Source organism: Neolamprologus multifasciatus, chromosome 19, assembly GCF_963576455.1.
Source record: "Neolamprologus multifasciatus chromosome 19, fNeoMul1.2, whole genome shotgun sequence".
NCBI lineage: Eukaryota > Metazoa > Chordata > Actinopteri > Cichliformes > Cichlidae > Neolamprologus > Neolamprologus multifasciatus.
Genome location: NC_140457.1, coordinates 12707699 through 12727634, shown reverse-complemented (window position 1 = coordinate 12727634; position 19936 = coordinate 12707699). Strand labels below are relative to the sequence as shown.

Genomic DNA, 19936 nt, shown 5'->3' with positions numbered 1-19936 from the left:
CTATCACAGAAGAATCATGTTTCATGTCAAGTCTTATTGGTTGCAGTCATTTTACAGCCTTTGGTCACAGCCAATGTGACCAATCACAACAGGGACAAAGAAAAAAGGTTTACTTTTACTTTCATTCCTGTTTGAACCTCCACAGCACACATTAAACCACAGACTGTATTTTTCGTGCATCAGTTTGTCTTCTGAAGGTGAGTTTGGTTTGATAACATCTAACTTCATCCACAGTACGCATATGCAGCAGCATGTCTATGCGCTCACAACTTTCTGCTGCAAGTATGACTTCAGCGGATTTCTTGAAGGTGGTTTTACTTTTGGTTTCTGTTTGTCTGAGAAAATGTTTCTTACATTATATTTCTTGTTTGAGAATCAAACATGAAATGTTTTCTATGTTGATTATCCTGCATAATAAAATTGGTAGCTGAAAACGGGGCGACCGTGGCTAAGGGGGTTGGGAAGCGCATCTGGAAGGAAGGCCGGTTCGATCCCCGGGCTCTCTGTCCTGGTCGTTGTCCACCAGAGGGGGCCGATATGGCACCCTCGCTTCTGTCAGTCAGGGCAGCTGTGGCTACAACTGTAGCTTGCCTTCACCAGTGTGTGAATGTGAGAGTGAATGAATAGTGGCATTGTAAAGCGCCCTAACGCTTGAAAAGCGCTATATAAATCCAATCCATTATTATAAATTAACATATTTTCTCCTGACTGCAAATATGAAAACTAGGAAAAGTGAAGTCAGATAAATAAAACCCCAAATTCTCAGAGCATTACTTTAAAGTAAAGTAAGCTGGCACTTCTGACTGACCAGTGTCAGTGTCATGGCAGGGTGTATGTCAACCAGATGTGGGCCAGGTCTGGCAATGATGACACTATTTATGCTCCTATATTCCTATTTTAGTTAGAAGACACAAATGCCATGTTGCAATATTATACTGCTATGGTAGCCAACGTTTCAAATGCAAGTTTGTGAGTGTACACTTTATCCAGAACCTAGTGATGGACAGTTTACAGTTTAGTGGGTGGCTGTAGCTCAGGAGGTAGAGCAGGTTATCTACTGATCACAAGGTAAGTGGTTCGATCCCTGGCTCCTCCAGTCTGTATGTCAAGAGTGTGAATGTGTATGAATGTAGTTAGGAAGCTCTCAGTTTAGAGAAACTGTGTGAATGTGGCATGTTGTATAGAGCACCTTGAGTAATCTGGGAGAGTAGAGAAGCGCTATATAAGAATCAGTCCATTCACTGTCTGAACACAGTTTCATCATGTTGTTTTTGCACTGTTTTGCATGTTCTGGCACATGTTGTTATTACATGGCTTAATTAAGGTACACATTAGGCTGAGATCTGGGGCCAGAGCTGAAACTGCTCTGGGCCAGCACAGGACCACCAGTGTCTCTGCAACTGGCTTTGTGTGGGCCACATCTGGCAAACCAGATCTGGGCCACCAAAGGCCTGTCATCCTTTGCGGCATGTGGGCCATGTATAAGCACATTGTGTGGGCCAGATCCGGGCCATACCAATTTTTCTATGTGGGCTAGTGGTGATTGTATTTTACATGTTTTAATAAAAGACAGCAAACGTGCCCTTCAAAAAGAAAGTGTTTCACAAGCAAAAGAGTTTTCAGTAAGGTGGGGGTGGGATGATTCACTTGCAGGTTTACATGAAAGAACCTTTATAATATTTTATATAAATGGTCACAGGTTATAACATCTGCATGAGCAGTTGTGGTTTTCTGAGATAACTTGTTAAACTTGATCTGATCTGTCTACATCATCAGGTGATTTCCCATCATGGCAGCAATGAAATCCGCCTTGTCTAAGGATCAGGAGAAGCAGCTCCTCTCTCTTTTCCGCCGTGTCAAACTCCATCTGCTCCACAAAGCCAGCATCCATGGGTTCACTGCTGATGTCTTCCACAAACACTGTGACAATCAAGGGCCCACCGTTATTGTAGCCTACAATGCTGCTGGGTTCATCTATGGAGCCTACACCTCCAAAGATTACACTCAAGGTGGAGAGGGTGTCAATGATGAGAAGACATTTCTCTACAGCATCAGTGCTGAGAGAAACAAACCACTGAGGGTAGCAGCTATCATCGGGCAGTGTGCTTTCACTGATGGAGGCACCGGTCCAAATTACGGTGCTCTGGTTTTCTTGCATGATGACAAACCTGAAGTGCAGTCAAATCCAGGCACAGGCTTCAACTTTCAGGCTGCAGATATGCATGGAAATGACTTGACACTGACAGAGTTCGAGGTGTATCGAGTTGAAGGTGTGTAAAAGTAATCCCTGAGTTTTATAGAATTAAAAAGATGTCTCCCATGGTTATACTTTCAAAACAGACATTTCATGACCATTAAGAAACGTGCTCATCTACTTGCAGAAATGGCCATGTGCACTCATGAGCTTATGCTTAAACCAAGGCTTGTAATTTTACTGTGCATTTTCTAGAGAATTAATATTGATATGATTAAAAAGTGATCCTGTTCTTATTAATCGATTTTTCACTTATAGACCTAGAAAATCTCTTGCCCAAGCCCTGGAGGAACATCAACTGGACAGCTGAGTATGTAGAAACCTGCAGCACAGTTATTGGTGGTGTTTGTGTAAAATATATACATTTATGTTTGGATTTTGTAATTCTAAGAAAAACTAAATTGTCCATCATATGTTCATCATCAGTATAAGGTTATGTCATATCTTTTTTAGCTTGTCATCATGTAAACTTTTTTATGCTTGCACTCTGGGTGGTGTGGGTACATTTTCTTTCTTCTAGACAAAAACAGCAACTGATGAAGGCCATCCTGGACTATAAGCCTGACATCAAAACATTACACCAAGCCCGTGTGTTGTTGGTAGGCCCGATTGGAGCAGGCAAGTCCAGCTTCTTTAACTCCATCAACTCAGCATTTCGAGGCAACATGACTTCCCAGGCCATCGCTGGCACAGCGGGGGAGAGTGTGACCACTCAGGTACTGGCACAGGATTTTTTGTATAACTGAATCTGCATGCTCTACCTGTAATGTACAGTGTTTTCCCATTAAATGACATTTTCTATCTTTTCTGTAGTTTCGCACTTACACCATCAAGGCAGGGAAAGGTGGTTGCGTCGTCCCACTGATCCTCTGTGACACAATGGGGCTGGAGGAAAATGGTGGTTTGGACATTGAGGACTTGGTCAACATCTATAAAGGTCACATCATGGATCGCTACCAGGTGCATTTCATGTTAACTGATTAAATAGTAAACGATTAAATACAAAAAATGTAGGCAGCTGATTGATGAGTAACAACTATGTTTTTCTTGTACTTCAGTTTAGCACATCTGGCCCTATCCTAACAGATGCTCCTGGCTATAAGAAGCATGTGACTCTGAGTGACAGGATTCACTGTGTGGTTTATGTAGTCGACACCTGCAATGTCTCTATTCTCAGCCAGAAAATGCTGGAAAAACTTTGTGCCATCCGGAAAAAGACTAATCAGCTGGGTCAGCAGAAAATCTTTTGATTTTTTTTTTTTTTTTTTAGAAAACATTGAAAACAGCACGTGCAGCATGCAGTTTTATATATATGTAAATATGTAAGGCTATATTAAGGAAATACAACAAAGGGTAACCCTTTTCTTGGTGTCAGTAAACTGTTTCAGTCATGATTTGTATTTCCGGCCCCTCAAAGGAATTCCTCAGCTGTTGCTGATGACTAAAGTAGACGAGGCCTGTCCACTGGTGGCGGAAGACTTGAAGAATGTTTATCGCAGTTTTTACATCCGGAAGAAGGTGATGTTTTTAGATGCATTTACAGTAGCAGGTCAAAATTTGACATGACAACAATGCTCATTTAATCTGTGTACCTGTGTTATCTGTGTAATCAGGCGAGTGAGCTGAGTGATGCTCTGGGCATCCCGTTATCCTGTATACTACCAGTGAAGAACTACAGTGAGGAGCTGGACCTGGACCAGGACACTGACACTCTACTGTTTGGTGCTGTGCAGCACATGCTGAACTTTGCAGACAGCTTTTTTGAGAACCAGGCTGAAATTCAGGAAGGGAATGATCAGATGGAGCTTTACAGATCCAGTGATATTTCCCGCCCTGATTTTCGAGAACAGAGAGAACATCAGATTATTTGAAATTCAAAACATATAAGTGTCCCAAACCATTTCAATTCAGACCTTTTCAAAATGATCAATTAATTAGGTTCTCCAAGAGGGTTGCAACAAATTATCTTAAAGTAAAACCCTTGTATTGTAGGCAAACTGAAACTATATTTGTTTCATGAGTGAAACAGTAAAAACATTTATAAATATTCACTGTTCATTTCATGTCTGCAAAGATGTGCCAGCACGTTGCATGCTGCTTTCTCTCAGCTAAAAGCCACTGGGTCAAAGTGCTATATTTTTGTGCTCTGAAGCTAAAATCATTGAGCTCAATTAAAGTCATTAACAGATGCCACGTGATCCAATCATGGGTCCTGATCAGCTTTGAGGTAGATCCTTAAGTCAAGCTTGAGTTTCAGATCCTTAGAAGCAGAGTCTGTTGTGTGCACGTCTTTTATTTTAATTAACTTGGATATTCTGAAAATATTAATTTGCAAATATATTCATTCTTGTCCTGCTCTTATTGTGTAAAAAAATAAAAATAAAGGACAACAGAGAAAGTCAATATGCTTTATCATATGCTTTATTTCAGTTTGTTACATATAGCAAATTTGACTCTAGGTCCATTTTTACTGATGATATATTTCTACGAATTGCTTGCTTGCTTTATATGCATGGCTGCAGTCTTACAGTAGTAGGAGGGTTACATAGACGTTCCCCCTTCATTCAGCCACTAGATGTCAGTCATAATTACATAATCACATCTGTAAAGACGTTGTTATGAAAAGGTGAGGCTCTTATTACACAATTTTATCTCATAGTCCAACACGGGAGCTAGTTGGATCATTTCACTTGAACAGATGCATGTATTTGTTTATGCACAATGCCAGTTATGTCAGAATGACAAGTGTACTTTTGTCCCGTAAAGTCATCACTCACTGTAACCATACAAACCCACGAGGCCACATGACAAGAAAATATGTTGGTTTTCCTTTGAGCCAATTGCAAAACTCGCCTAGTTTCGGTGCCGCCCACCTTCTAGCTTCACTATAAAAGTGACGCAACGTTGCCAACAACAAACGCAGAAGAGACTGGCATAACTTTGGTACACCGGCAGTTGTCACGCATTTACGCAGTGGGATCGGTTTTTAATTTGAAATCATGATTCCCGAAGAAAGCTTTGCTTCCATCGAGAACAAGTAAGATTTCTTGCTTCAGTTCTATTTTTATGTTGGTTCAGCATGTGCATGTGCGTGATCATGTGCTGGAAGGGTATGTTGATCGTCCTTTGACCCGTCCGTTGTGTGGATTGCTTAGGCTGATGTAATTAAAGTGCTTTTTTGAAAGCTTTGATTTGAGACCGGAACGCAGAGACTTTCTGTTATTTAACATCTGGGTGCATAAAATGTTACAATCTTTTCTGTGCTGTCAAAGTTTGACACCCGCGTGCGCGTAAAAGCCAAAATCCAGAGATTATGCATGAATTATTATGAGTCATAAGACCTCAGTATTAATATCTTTGTACTGGCATACACAATACTACGCATGCACGTTGCACAACATGCAGCGAAATTCCTTGAAACTGTAAAATGCGCATTTATGGCTTGTTTTATATCACCACAATCATCCCCATGCATGAAACTGATAATGAAACTGATCTGAGCTTGTATTTCAGTGTTCTAACGACTTTTAATTCATTTAATATGGCAGAGGGAATTTTTGAAGCAGTACAGCATATATTTAATACCACTAATGTTTTGTCATATTGCAGAATACAAAAGGCTAAATGTCATGTCCTTATCCCTTAGGATGCAGTCTGTAGGTCTGGCTCTGGAAGAGTTGCTGGTAACTGCTCAGAAACAAGGCTGTCTCACTGTTGGCATTTATGAATCAGCCAAGCTTCTTAATGTGTGAGTTGAAAGTATTAATTTTGGTTTGTGCTTCTCTTCTCATTGCCCAAACTGATCATCCCAGACATGTGAATACAGGTTTTTCCTCATTTTATTTCTTTTCTCTTCCCCCTCAGAGATCCAGACAGCGTGGTGCTATGCGTGCTGGCAGCCGACGATGAAAACGATGTGGCGCTGCAGATCCACTTCACGTTGCTACAGTCCTTCTGCTGCGACAGCGGCATCACCATCTTGCGAGTCTCTGGGTTTCAGCGACTCCAGCGGCTGCTGGGAGCTGTGGATGCCAACAGGAACCAGGAAGAGCACAGAGACCTTCACTGCATGCTGGTTACGGTGTGTTGACTCAGCATAGTGGCTACCTCTTATGTAACTGAAAGGCAGATGGTGATCTTTTTCATGCACAATTTTCAGCTAAGATATTGCACCTTTTCTTTGTCATTGCCTTGTGATTTTTACTCTTACTTTGCAGGTTCAATTTAAATTGAACGCTGAACATGATTCTTTTTTTCTCCCACACAGAATCCTCAGGCAGAGCACTGCAGACTGCAGGAAGTGGGGACCTACTGCCAGGAGAGTCGGCGCCTTGACCAGTGGGTGCCTGAACTAGTCCTGCAGGAACGCTGAAGGGTCTGCATACAGGAACTTTTGTGGCCAGATACTGATACACTGAAGGATCTTTATGCTCAAGCAGGGATGACCTGGAGTGTAGCCGCTCCAGTCCACTATCCTTAATGACCAGCAAAACCATGGACTCCCACTCAAAGACTAGTGAAACAGCTGGACTGGACACTGGTTTCTAGAATCTGTACTTGTGCAAAAGATACAGAGAGAAAAGTCACAATGTTTTTACAATGCCATCAAAACACAATCTGTTTTGTGTTGCTCTCTGGGTGCTCACAATGTCTATGGGGTGTGACATAGTAAACATTAAGAGGAGTAGTAGTTTTGAAAGGAACACATCCACACCCATCTTATACCTGGAAGTCTTGTTTGTTTGACTGGACAGGAATGTTGCAGTGCTGAAACTGTACCAGACATTCCTGGGAGAGTCCCAGAAAAGGAGAGGAGAGGTGTGTGTTTGTATGTGTGGTATGTCTATGTGTGGTATGCATTTACAATACTTGTATTTTTCTGTAGAAAAGACTGGGTGTGCAGTGTGTGCATTCTTAAAATGAGCAACTGAAAGCTGCTGGGGAATTGTCACCATGGAAACTGAAATGGAAATAATGTTAAAGACACACAGGACCTATTGACACCGGAAGAAACAAAAGAAAAAACAATGTAAAGAGACTCAGAGGATGATATATTTTAGTCAGGATCCGAAATTCCCAATGATGCAGAATGCCTGTGCTGTCTGATCCAGACAGGTCAGCTTTAAATGTATTGTAAAAATATCAACTTCTTTGTGCCTTCAAGAGTGCTGCCTTTCTGATAAATAACTAATGTAAAGTGGCTACACTGTTAATTTATTGATTGTATTGTTTTTTTGTAGTTATTTGTAATCTATTTTGTGCTCTGTTATCTAAGTAAATAAATTATTTTATTCATAAATTCTTCTTGTTCCTGGGGCTTCTGCTCAGATTTCAAAACAAAAGCCATGTGTGCGTCATGGAACCTGCTGAGTCACGCAACTACAGTTTACATTCGGGCTGAAGTCATGGAAAATGCATGCACACTTAGGGCAAAGTCTTTGTCATTGCCAGCCCCTTCTATTGTCGTGAGCATAAGTCAGTGAGAATGAAACTGGGGTGGGGACAGAAACTCACAAAAACAAGCATAACAAGCTCATGCAGACCTACTGTCCCTACAAGTCAGGAAGTAATGAAGCATTACAGGAAAGATGCATTACCTGCGTGTCAAGTGTTTTTATTTATTCCCAAGCCAGATTCCATACATGCATAACAAGAATCTTTTAAAAATGTACGTTTTGCATTATATAATGCAGCTAAAGCCCTGCAACAATGTTGCATGCAAATAACATAGTGTGTATTAATGTGTGTGTGTGCGCGTGTGTGTGTGAAGCCTCTGATCCCTCTATTATCTCTGCTTAATCTCAGGATCTTCCCTCTGCTTTGCAATCTATTCCACCCTCTGCTCTCACATGGCTGTTCACAGCCCCGTCTGCTGCTAGAGGAGAGAGGAACATATTGAGGCACATGGACCTCACACTTGTTTACAATCACACAGGGTAGTGACTGGTGAGGGGAGTGTCTTCTCAAAGGCCGTGGCTCATCCAGCCTAAATCTGATTGGCTGTGACTTGCAGAAGGGTCATGGGAAGTATAGTTTGAAACTTGGCGACAAGCTTGTGACGGTTGAAAGCACACTCAAAAGGGCACAGTGAAGGCCTGAGACGGCTACAACAATGGAATTCCTGTGAAATGACCAAACTGGGAGACTTTTACCTAGCTCTGCTCTTTGTTTACTCTGTTTGATGCATTCTCTTACATGCATCATGCTCTGCACATCGTATACCAAGTAGGCCAGAGAGCATGTTTCTGCAAGTGCATTGTACAGTTGCAGTTGCATTTTTAAACCAATAAACTGCAGATAATAATCAAAAACACTAATATTCTGCAGCTATACCAGCAGCTCTGCGAGGCTCATACTGGTATTGTATCTGATGTTTTTGTCCTGCCCAGTAAACTTGAAATACACTGATGTTAACATCAAAACAAAATAAAAAAACAATACAGGAAAAGTCTGTTATTATATCATCTTTTTATTAATGTTATCTACTTCTCAATATCATCTTTTTTTAAACAGCAATATCCACAAAATATTAACAGTGTGCAAGAAAACATGAGTTATGGCACATCAGAGAACAGTTACAAAAAATAGATATATTTTCTTCATAGTCAATCAAGGCAAAAAGATACATATACTGTATGCATACACAGGAGATCAGAGCACAAAAGATGATTCTCAGGAAGGGCTCAGAGCCAAATCAGAGAAGCTTGATATGAAAGTCCAACAGGGAGGAGCCTCGGCTCTCCTCACCAGGCCTGAAATGAATTTCGAGAGGCTTGCATTTTTGCGCACAACACCAGTAAATTTCCACTTTCAGCCGTGTGTTCCACTTTTAAGACTGTTTAAGACTGCCCCTCACCTCCAAGTCCAGCATTTACATGATATACACCACTATAAGGCAAACTAACAACCAATCAATCAGACAAACCAGCAATCCAAGCTGTGTGTCTCTGATTGAAGCCCAACCATGGATGGAATGATAGTAATAAAAAAAAATAGCATATGTTCGGCAATACCAGGACATCTGTGTGTGTGGTTGTGTGTGTGTGTATGTGCATTTGTCTGATGATAAGTTATGCATGTATGTTTCCTTGTGTTAAACCTCTGCAGCAAGAATTCTTTCACTTTAGCTTGCAAAGAAATGAAAGGAAAGTGTTTATCACATTCCTGTAAACTGACAGGGAATCAGTTCTTTCATCTTAGAATAGTTCAGGTCCTTGAAAAGCAAACCCAGGCCAAATAAGTACGTATGAGTTAAGTCAATACTGTTGCTATGCCATCACATGTCTTTAGGTAGTTCCTTTCAAAAAAACAGAGCACCGTTCATTTATATCAGCCTAAATAATCTCTTCAATCATCCCTTTCCTCATATCTGCTTCTAGGGCTACCTGCTTTAGCATAGCATAAAGATAAACAGCTTGAAACAGCCAGGCAAGCAGCAACAAAACCTGTCTACCAGCACCTCTATGGCTCACTGCGATAATGGCAAAACATCAAAGTGATATAACACCTTGACTGAGAACTTTAAAAGAGCTGAGAAGTGGCCTTTTTTTTGCAGGTGAACAGAGGAGTTTCTCCCTGTTTCCTGTCTTTAAGGTAAGCTAACCAGCTGCAGGAGAAAGCAAATATACACATTTCCTCAAATGTCAACATGTTCCTTTACGTATCCAAGGCTTACGTTAGTGGTAATGAAATTATTTGTTTTGCCACATTTCACCTGATCAATTTTAGCCTGTGACACAATCCCCCTTTTCACTCTTCAAAATATGCAGACTGATTAAGTGAGAAAAGGAGGAAGTGCAAGCCATATATGTTGTTCTGACTTGTGGTATCACATGACCTCTCCTCTGGTCAGACTAACCCTGACCTAGAACTGCAGGACTGCAGTACTATAACATTACAGTCTAACACTGCAGCACTGGAGGCACTGCTCGTTCTTACGCACTGTGTCACTCGCACAAACACACACAGACCATGCACACGAGCACACATTTGCACGCTCCTCTATTTTCTCCTCTCCACCTACTGCTCTGCCAAATCATCCCTTTTCAGCTACCAAACACAAGCACCCACACACACGCACGCACACTTGCACACCCTCTCTATGGCCTTTCTCCAGCTCTTGCTCTCTATACTTCTATCTTTGTCTGTATCATAAGCCATTGGCTACAGTGCAAAAACACAGATGCTAAGCAGCGATTTAAACTGGTAATTAATCACAAAGCTGAATTTTTAAAGGAATCATTTGACATTTTGGGAAATATGCTTATTCTCTTTTGTTCCCTTTCACACAGTTTAAAATTGCTAAAGGTAACAATTACAATTATTCTAATGCCGATTTGTCTAAACCCCACACATTCCCAGGTATGCATGAGCACGTGTGGATGCAAACAACTCTTTCCACCCACCTCCAAAGTCTGTATAGCAGCTGGGTCACACTGACCTTAAGTGACATGAAAGCAGAAAACTAGTAGGATGAACCCTTGTGACTCTCTGTCAGCAGATATAAGCCATGTCCAAATGAGCCCACCCTCAGCTAAATGCTAAAGTGTAAATATGATGGAAGGAAGATCCCCTCTCTCACCAATTCTCCTTACAGCTATTAACCTTTTACCTCTGATAAACATCATTCAAGCTTGAAAAGCACCCAAAGCACAGGATGTAGGTGTGTGTTGCATGTTGGTCTAGATGCCTGTTGCCCCCAAAAAAACAAAAACTAAAAAAAAAAACAAGGACAGCTTTGGTGTTAAAGGTCAGATCAGGAGGTTGGTTTTGCACCACCGTAATGAGGTCCGATGTTGATTCATCTTCTTACGGGGCATGACTCTAAACCAAACACAGCTTTTGTTTCCGGTACATTGCTTCATCCTCATCGGTTTTAAATGTGGCTGAAACCAACCTCAGCTATCGCAGGCCTCTAAAACCTGATTGACGTAAAATAGGAAAAAGCAAAGACAGACGTGATCCTGATTGACAGAATAAGTAGTACTAAAAAAATCCAACATCCACAGAGGGGAAATCTGTGTTCTGAGTTTGTATCTTACAAACACTGTACAGGGTAATACTCAACTGACCAGGTTCCATGGACTCCATAGAAAGGAGAGAACTTAAAACAAAGAAGAAAAAAAAAGAAAGCCAAAACAGCTACTCTTCAACTTATCACTTCTGCACATGTCTGAAAGAAAGTTTATACACTTAGTTTTTTTCTCATAACTTGATTTTTTTCTTCTTCATGTTTCAGTTTTTACAATCAAGTTTGGTTTGTCAGACAGGAGGAGCGCTGTGGAGGAGACGAGGAAGGAGGAACACAGAAAGGAGACTGCCAGCTCCTACTGATCCAGCCTGTGACCAAGCTGGGGTAACGTCAGAGTGAGCTCTTATGCTGGGGAAACTGGAATCTTTAGACTGGTGAAGGCAGGTAATCTGATTAATAGCCATAATTGCAAAGCATTAAAACAAGATGTAAACCACTTGAACAGAGAGGTGACTCCTTATTTTCAGACTACCCACTCCTCTCATTTTCGTTCTATTCACCCTACAAGAACTAGTAATCGAAATACTCATATATGGGCTGAGAGGGTGGGAAGAGGGCACCTTCATTTTTACTTTCTATGTCTGGGTCATCTCCTCCAGCCTTGCAGTCCCTTACAGACTGATTCTCTGATGTGATCATTCTGTGGCCTCGCCCTCTCTTGGGGTAAAGCACGGGGAGGCTTGATGTACAGTAGATCTGGTTAGGTATTACCCCTGGCTTACAACCAGATATCCTGTTATTTCATTAATGCAAGCAGGAAAACAAACCTGATCCGCCAGGGGCAACACCTACGTGAAAAGAAAATGATCTAAAAAAATGTAAAGTATTGTCCTATCTGTTAAGTAATGCTTCAACAAAATATCTAAAACGTACATTGAGTTCACAAACAAGTATTTCTTAAGAAAAAATGCAGTAAACGTCTGCGGTTAATAGCTTGAGTTCTGTGTAGAGCCGTTCACTGCTTGCTCTCATAGGTGCAGATCTGGGATCAGCTTAGACATCAGCCAGTGGCGGCTATCATGAGCCGCAGTGGAATCAGTGACAGCAGATCAGCATCTAGAAAGGAGTTTTTGTACAGGTTGGCACAGCTGGAGGCTTGGCCAAAGGCTGCAGGCAGCCATTGTGAGGCCACAGGCAGAGAAGGTCTGTTGATACAGGTTTGGGTGGGAACATGCTATGGCCTGATAAAGGCAAAGGCTTTAGCCAGTTGCTCCAAAATGACCCAAGAATGAAGCTTTCATACGTTTTTAAAAAAATCTCCCACAGAAAAAGAAGCATTTATTGAACTTTTAATGGGACACAAGGTCCAGTTTGGCACGATTGGCCTAGCGCCTACCACTCATTCTGTTTTTTCGCACATGCATCCTCCCACTGCCTGCCTATGGCACAGCTACCCATCTTTGAACCAACACCTCATTTTACGATAAAAAAAGAAGAAGAAAATGCTGATTTCCTATCGATCATTAATGTCCAAATCCCTTTTCAATTTTAGCTGAAACTTGTAGTTAATTCACCAGCATATGTGAATAATACCAAAGCACCTTGGATCATACTCAGTGATATACTGATCTCAGCCACTGTGAGCGCAGCATACCATCCCCCTAGCTGTTGCTCCGGTGTATGGCGCTTTTCCAGAGTGGCGATTCTGGGAGCGTGTGTGTTTCTCAGTGTGTATGGATGCACGACAGCCCTGTAAGATCAGACATGGCTGCTCCAAGGTGTGTCTTGGTAAATGAGGGGATCTAGTTAAATGGCAAAAGTATACGTTTATGTGTTAGCGTGTATATGTATGTGCAAGAGTGTGTGAGAATGTGTGTTTGTGTGTGTGTGCATGAGAGGGGTAGGAGAAGCAGGAAGCAGCTATAGGATGATGCAAGGTTTCTTGTCCTTGAAAGGGTTTTCAGAGGTGGGAACACCAACCAGCAGAGGGTCGCTACGAGCGTGCTGCTCACAGTAACTCATCAGGTCTGCTGCTGCTTTAGACACCTGAGCGGACAGAGGGGGGAGGGAGAGAAAAGGAGGAAGGGGATGGGGGAAGGCAAAAAAGGGGATAGATAAGAAGGTGTGAAATTTAAAATGAGGGCATTGGAGGTAGAAGAAATAACAGTTGTAAGGGTAAATGAAGGGAGAAGCAGCAAAGGGGGAACAAGAATGAGTAGAGAGGGAGAGCAGTTAAATGTGTATGAATAATTACGTACACACATTTGCTAACACAGCAGAAAGCGGTTGTTTTACCTTAATGCGCTCAATCCCTGCCTCAATCCTCAGCTGTTCCACCAGTTTCCTGGCCTGGGCGATATTATTAGTGGTAGACATACTGATCCATGAGAATACACCAACACAGGAGAAAACTGAAGGAGTGAAAAAACAGAATGAGTTGTGTTTGGTTTACTTCACTAGATTTGTCAGAGACCAAGAAACATTATTTTCATGTATACTTAATAGAGATGTGAATTTAAGTACTAGATAATTCCCTGATTATTCCCTGAAACTGTCCTTACTGCTAAATGAATCGCACAAAAGCAAACAAAAAAGAAAGCCTGCAGAGGATCAAATATAAACAAAGCACAACTAAGAGTGTAATATTTTTTGCCATTAGATCAGAAATGAAATGATGGCTTAAATTCCCTTTTTAGTGTTATGGGTCATAAATTTAAATCAGTTAAGAGGATTGTGTGGAACGTCAGCTGAGGCGCTATAGCACCACCACGAGGTGACCACATAGTAGTGCAGCAGAAATTTAGAGTGAAACATAGCAGCATTTTAATTCATAATATGACGATTGAAGGCAACAGTGTAACGACAATGTAATCAAAAATGAATTTGATATTTAACAAAAAAGGAATTAAATAAAAGCCATTATATTAAAGATGTTAATACGCATCAGCATCTGATATTTGTCTTCTGAATGTAATTCACACACTGCACAAACAACATGTTTAAATAGGAATACATTATTAGGTTGTTGTAATAAACCTCAGTGAGATCTTTGGGATTGAGAATGTTGTGATCCAGACATTCAAATAAATTCATTCCACATTCCATTGCCTCAGGGACTCCTGAGTCCACTGGGTAATTCACAAGAAAATTCGAGTTTAAGATACTTTGCAGATTAAGCAGCCTGGGAATGTGGAACATGATACAATGACCACAGCAAACAGAGTATTACCTGACTGATGGTGTGCAGACAGGACTCCCTCTGAACACTAATATGAATGGATGGAGGCGGTCTGAGCAGTGCAGGAACGGCAGTCACAGTGACAGAGCTGGACGGCGGCTGAGCTTACATTGGCTTGTCTCTGTGTAAAAGAAGAATGGGCAAACAAGTGAGCTGCCTGCTGATAAAGCTACGTTATAAACAGGCAGTTCAGTAGTCATACACATTTCAAAATGTTTGCTTCTGTTTGCTTTTACAAATAGGTTTCAATTTTACTTCCACATCTCCACATACAGAGCGGTTTTACTGTTTTAGCAATGAGTTAGCGAAGTAATAAAAACTAAAGGTGAGATAACGACCGCAAATATGAAAACTGCAATAAAAAATATTACTATGACACAGCTGCTACTTCAAACACAAGAAAATGTCATACTCATCATATCCATTAACTATCATATCCATCATCACAACCTCATTTTCTTTCACAAAGCACCTGTAAGACCACTTTTCTGAATGGGTGGTGGGACATTCTGTCATATGGGGGGGGGGGGGGGGGGTCCCAAACTCATTTTAAATCACTACAAACCTTCAGATTAACACAGCAGGAAACTTGCTTCTGTAGATGTGAACAACACATACCTCAAATACATCACAATGAGCATGTTACCGCCGGGTCTCTCAGTCTGTGTCTCTGTCTGTCTCCCTCTCTAAGGAGGAGAGTCCTGCTTTAATTACTCCTGCTGTGGAGTCTCTCAGAGATTCATGTCTGTAATTAAAGCTGTGTGTGTGTGTGTGTGTGTGTGTGTGTGTGTGTGTGTGTGTGTGTGTGTGTGTGTGTGTGTGGGTGTGTGTGTGTGTGTGTAAGAGAGGGAGAGAGAGAGAGAGAGAGAGAGAGAGAGAGAGAGAGAGAGAGAGAGAGAGAGAGAGTGAATGAAGCTAGAGATTGCCACTGTAACACCTGAACAAATTCTCATTCTGTCTTTGCCTGCACGTTGGTATTAACAGACTTATGAGGATATTTGCCGACTTTCCTCTATCCAAATTCTAATTTTAATCCTAATCTTGAATCTTGAACCCAAATCCTAATTCAGGAACAACATATCTTCATTTCTTTTTCCTTTCCGTCTTTTTTCTTTTCACATTTAGACACTCACGGGACTTAAGAGTTGCACTGATTTCGATTCATTCCTAGATTAGGAGTACACATAGAAACTGAAGATAGCAAAAAGAAAAGCAGCATGTTTGGCAAATTGTGGCACATGAATCTTCCTAAATGAACTGCTTGTAAGAGACAGAAATACTGACCCTAGCCTTACTTGGCACTAGATTTCTTTTTTTCCCCTTTAACCACAAGTGCCCAATACTGACCCCAGAACTAAAATATAATGTACACACATGGGCCTCTGTCCAACAATGGGGGGTGAGTCCCTTGGTTATGGCTGTGTAAACAGATAACCCTCAGATGTGTCTATAACAAGTGCAAATAAACAGAGACAAACACCTGTTCCCTCACAACACATTCTACGCTTCTCATTATCTGTCAGGATTTAATGAATGCTCCTAAATCACAGCGATATATGCATATGAATATAATAGAAACTCAACTCTATAAGACTTGTTGCAGGGATTGTTCACATGCTGATGCATGCCTTTGACACAAACATGCTAACATTAAAGGAGAAGGCAGCACTTGCATCCTCTTCAGTTATAAGCTGCTGTACCTTTGAAACACAAATGTGTGCTTTTTTTCTGTTCTATCCAGTGGGTAAACCACGGTGGTTTCAACTGGCAGAGCCGCTGCATACGAAAAAAGTACCAGCTATACTTAAATGACTCATTTATCACTTCATAGACACTACTAACCTAGTTCTTTAATTTCCTCAGCCTGTTGATTTTTCAAACTTTTTCCTATGGCGCATACCGTGCCGAGAGAAGAGGAGCCTTTAAAAACAGCAGACGAAATTCTCCCCCAACACAGCCACATCTCTCCCTTCTTGCCCCAAACTGAACGCCTTTCTTCTTAGCAGAAGCAAAACATATACACTAAGCTGATCATTTGATTCGGCCTGGACAGCATAAACACCACCAGAGCTGGACAGGCCTCAACCAGCGAGCACACAGAGGCTCTCAAGACGCGCAAAACTGCATCAATCCTTATTGATCCAAGCAGCTCCTGAGCGTTGATCGGGCCTACAGTACGAAGCCATGTCCTCTGCTATAGGGCCTGCTCGCTGCTCTACCGTGTGAAAGCACAATGCGGGCATTTTGATGGATAGAACAGCATGTCCTCTCTCCCGTGGCTATCCACGTACCACACACACATAAACGCATAGACTCAACAGAGCCAACATACAGACGAATACGCACGGGAGCGCAAACACAGTGCACATATCAAAGCCAGATATATTTATCCCAGTGAATACCAGACTACACCGCTCCGGGTCTGCAAATAGGCCCTGATTGTTAGCCGTGGGAGCAGGGTGGTGACATGTTTTGAGGGAGGCAAGCTCCGGCAAATATAAACCCATCCAGCGACAACGAGCACAAGACCGGAGCGCATGCCGTTATATTCCGCTATTATGCAAATTGATACGGCCTCGGCATATAAGATCATGTTACTGTGGCTCGTGCGTCCTCAGAGTCCAGCCGAGCTGAAGGAAATCTTCCACTGACCCTGTCCCCGGTCCTCCCCACCCTCTCTGCCGGCAAAGGGCTGGGGAAATCCGGATTCGTGACACTGACGAGCCCCCTTTTCGCTGCAGCCGCCCTCAGTTGCGAGAATGCGGGGCTGCAGCAGCACACAGAGGCGCTACAAATATTATGCACGGGGAGAAAAATAGCCAAATATCTCCAAACTCACCTCCGAATGTGCTGTATTGGTGATTTAAAGGGCCAGATCCGCTGGTTTCTCACCCTCTCTTCGCGTTCACTCCCCGTTTTCACCGAGCCAAACGCCTCCCCCTCCGTTACCAGTGCCTGTCCACTCCTCTACCCCCCTCCTGCTCTCTTCCTCCCTCTCTCCTTCTCCCTCCCTCGATCCGATGGGGTGACAGCAGATTTAGAAAGGGGCTCCCAAGGAAGCATTTTTAATTATCTATAGCTATATATACCCTGGGAAAGTATCCTCCAAACAACAGAATTTTAAATGGCAGACTAGATTTGCCAGATATACGTTCACAAATAAATAAATAATGCAAGTCATGTATAAAATGACGGGGGCTCCTAGTGGCTCGTGTATTGTAAAGTGTAGATTGGGCACTTGCACGAACTAAAGCCCCATTGAAATTTTGTTAAAATGCATTTCTTTACGTCCCCTCAGTGTTATAATAATAATAATAATAATAATAATAATAATAATAATAATAATAATAATAATAATAATAATAATAATAATAATAATAATATTGATGATGACCAAATCTCAGTTTCTAGGAACTTTGGGCCAATCTAATCTGACCTTTTATTTGCTGTAAATTTTCTGCCGTTTGCAGATTGCAGATAAATAAAGAAATGCCAGTGGTAATTACTATTTTCACTTCATAAATAAAATGAATAATAATTTAATACTTTTTATACTTTAGTTTTGTTTGCAGAAATGGCAATGACCGTGTTTCTCTTTGTGGTAGAAAATTCTTTGAGTCATGTCAAATGCGTTAAATAGACTGCAGTGCACGACCCACACGACTTCTATAATAAAAATACACGTTTGGACAACAGATAGTGTCCTCTTAAAGACCACTGGCTTGTTCATTTCCCACCAGTATTCCCCACGGACACGAGATAACAGATAGTGGCATGCACATCTGGATTTGTGTACCTACATTACAGTAAAAACGACTGGTTTCGACGTGACTCCAGTGCGTTGTGTTACCACGTGATGGCGCCATTGACCCATCTGCTGTTCTGACTTTCTCAAGAGAGGTGTGGGCCTCTCCTTCTATTCCTGGCAGGCCCCACAAACACGCAAACTCCGTTTCCACCAAGCTGTAGTCCACTCCTCCACACAGAGCTAAAAAGCGCTGCATCTGCTCCGTGATTGTTGGTTGAACATGAGCCGGTTTCACTGCGCTAAGAGGCAAAAAGGTCTGATGTGTGCAGGATCTCATTTTTACACAAAAATTCTCTGTTTTAGTCCATTTAAACCCTGGTGGTGCTGATGGAGATGGAAATTCTGATCTATATTCTGGTTTTGATGCGTATATGCGTCTCAGTGGTTGTATAGCAACCATTTCCTTCCTGCTTATTATAACCACAGGAGAGCTATTTATATCTCACACAGAGTACCGCATTGGCTTCGTTTCCAGCGACCAGTGAATGCTGATGCCTATACATTTCCCTTTCATTTCCTCACCTTTCTCATCTCCCCCCTTTTCTCCCTTTGCTGGCTCTCTCTTCCCTCTTCATTTTTCTCTCTTCCATTTCAGACCCCGTGCTTCCCTCCCCCCCTCTCCATCCTGTGTGTGAGGAAGCAGCATAGGTTACACTGGATTAGAGCAATACTTTTCATTTTCTAAGAAATCCGCGGTGGAAGCCCATGAGTCACCACTTAAAGATGTTCACAGGCTGACAGGTGGCATCCACCCACCCACACCTTTATGGTCGTATGCCACGCGTACTCCTGCAGCCTAATCTTAGACCCAAACGGAAACACAGACTTTCCCAGGGTGTCTCATGTGTTTCATTTTTATGTGTGTATGTGGACACGATGATTGTCTAATTAAGACCCAGCAGAGGGGTTGCCACACTGGCCTTCATGGGGAATGACATGTTTTTTAATCCACCCCAGGAGCAGGATGGGAGACCCGCCTGTCGCCGCATCTCCGCCACCACGGTCACACCACACTGATGCGACAACCGCCGTCAACGTCACACTGTCTCCATAGCAACCGTGCCGGGCACAGCATCTCCGAGCAGATGTTGGAGGGTTAAGAGAGAAGAGAGAATGAAAGAAAGAGTAGGGGGGAAGCCAGTATCTCTGTGTGATGAATTAATAAACTGTAAAGAGTCTGCATGTCATGGCAGCACGACATGGGTGAAACAAGTCAACAATCCCGAGTTGGGAAAATAATTTAAATTATTATAGTAAAATTTTAAAATTAAAAAATTAGAAAAAAAGAACTATCAAAGAGAATCACTGAGAGTCGCTGAAAAGAAATAAACCCCTTCCAAAGTCATGCCAGAGGCAGAGCTTTTACATGAATGTTAGTCAACAAGCAGAGAAGATTGCTGCACTGTAACCTGTGATTTAAACAGCATCTACAATGTAACACAAACAGCAATATATTGTAGTAGGTTTTAACAGTAATGTACTTTAAATGGCAAAGGATTGTGGGAAAATATTGGCCCACTACTGTAAATGTAACTGAATACTAAGTGTTTTAGTACTCTTAAATGAAAAATGAGGCATATGGAAGCCGTTTTTCTATTTGTATGTTAGATAAGATGGAAATATTGCACACTGCTATGTTCTCCCTTTTAAATATCGTACATTTTA

General features: G+C 41.8%; 3 protein-coding genes across 7 annotated transcripts; 2 read left to right on the top strand and 1 right to left on the bottom strand.

The window, feature by feature from the left end:
- Nucleotides 1-83: 83 nt before the first annotated feature.
- On the top strand, nt 84-4672 carry LOC146496134 (interferon-induced protein 44-like). The gene is made up of 8 exons (XM_085142900.1): nt 84-197; nt 1777-2270; nt 2513-2564; nt 2775-2970; nt 3068-3214; nt 3313-3484; nt 3672-3772; nt 3868-4672. Exons 2-8 carry the CDS (start codon nt 1790-1792, stop codon nt 4123-4125), a joined length of 1407 nt encoding a protein of 468 aa, XP_084999026.1. The 5' UTR covers nt 84-197; nt 1777-1789; the 3' UTR covers nt 4126-4672.
- Nucleotides 4673-4787: 115 nt separating this feature from the next.
- Nucleotides 4788-9149, top strand: LOC146496133 (growth arrest and DNA damage-inducible protein GADD45 beta-like). Of its 2 annotated transcripts, XM_085142910.1 has the most exons (4): nt 4788-5291; nt 5901-6002; nt 6119-6335; nt 6522-9149. In XM_085142910.1, exons 1-4 carry the CDS (start codon nt 5254-5256, stop codon nt 6624-6626), a joined length of 462 nt encoding a protein of 153 aa, XP_084999036.1. In that variant the 5' UTR covers nt 4788-5253; the 3' UTR covers nt 6627-9149. The 2 variants fall into 2 exon arrangements, with proteins under 2 accessions (XP_084999036.1, XP_084999035.1); XM_085142909.1 differs by having other exon boundaries at nt 4788-6002.
- On the bottom strand, nt 8704-17433 carry gng7 (guanine nucleotide binding protein (G protein), gamma 7). Of its 4 annotated transcripts, none has more exons than XM_085142912.1 (4): nt 17303-17433; nt 14455-14584; nt 13521-13636; nt 8704-13271 (listed from the first exon to the last, which is right to left on the bottom strand). In XM_085142912.1, exons 3-4 carry the CDS (start codon nt 13599-13601, stop codon nt 13146-13148), a joined length of 207 nt encoding a protein of 68 aa, XP_084999038.1. In that variant the 5' UTR covers nt 13602-13636; nt 14455-14584; nt 17303-17433; the 3' UTR covers nt 8704-13145. The 4 variants fall into 4 exon arrangements, with proteins under 4 accessions (XP_084999038.1, XP_084999040.1, XP_084999041.1 ...); XM_085142914.1 differs by lacking the exon at nt 17303-17433 and adding an exon at nt 17062-17296; XM_085142915.1 differs by lacking the exon at nt 17303-17433 and adding an exon at nt 17116-17296.
- Nucleotides 17434-19936: the final 2503 nt, after the last annotated feature.

Excerpts from the sequence above, each read along its gene's own strand:
- LOC146496134 (XM_085142900.1), top strand. The coding sequence starts at position 1,790 with ATGGCAGCAATGAAATCCGCCTTGTCTAAGGATCAGGAGAAGCAGCTC. Across the intron at positions 2,971-3,067 it reads GGGAGAGTGTGACCACTCAG|TTTCGCACTTACACCATCAA; the intron begins GTACTGGCACAG and ends TCTTTTCTGTAG. Across the intron at positions 3,485-3,671 it reads GAAAAAGACTAATCAGCTGG|GAATTCCTCAGCTGTTGCTG; the intron begins GTCAGCAGAAAA and ends GGCCCCTCAAAG.
- gng7 (XM_085142912.1), bottom strand. The coding sequence starts at position 13,601 with ATGTCTACCACTAATAATATCGCCCAGGCCAGGAAACTGGTGGAACAG. Across the intron at positions 13,272-13,520 it reads CAGGGATTGAGCGCATTAAG|GTGTCTAAAGCAGCAGCAGA; the intron begins GTAAAACAACCG and ends CTGTCCGCTCAG.
- LOC146496133 (XM_085142909.1), top strand. The coding sequence starts at position 5,845 with ATGTTTTGTCATATTGCAGAATACAAAAGGCTAAATGTCATGTCCTTA. Across the intron at positions 6,003-6,118 it reads TCAGCCAAGCTTCTTAATGT|AGATCCAGACAGCGTGGTGC; the intron begins GTGAGTTGAAAG and ends CTTCCCCCTCAG. Across the intron at positions 6,336-6,521 it reads TTCACTGCATGCTGGTTACG|AATCCTCAGGCAGAGCACTG; the intron begins GTGTGTTGACTC and ends TCTCCCACACAG.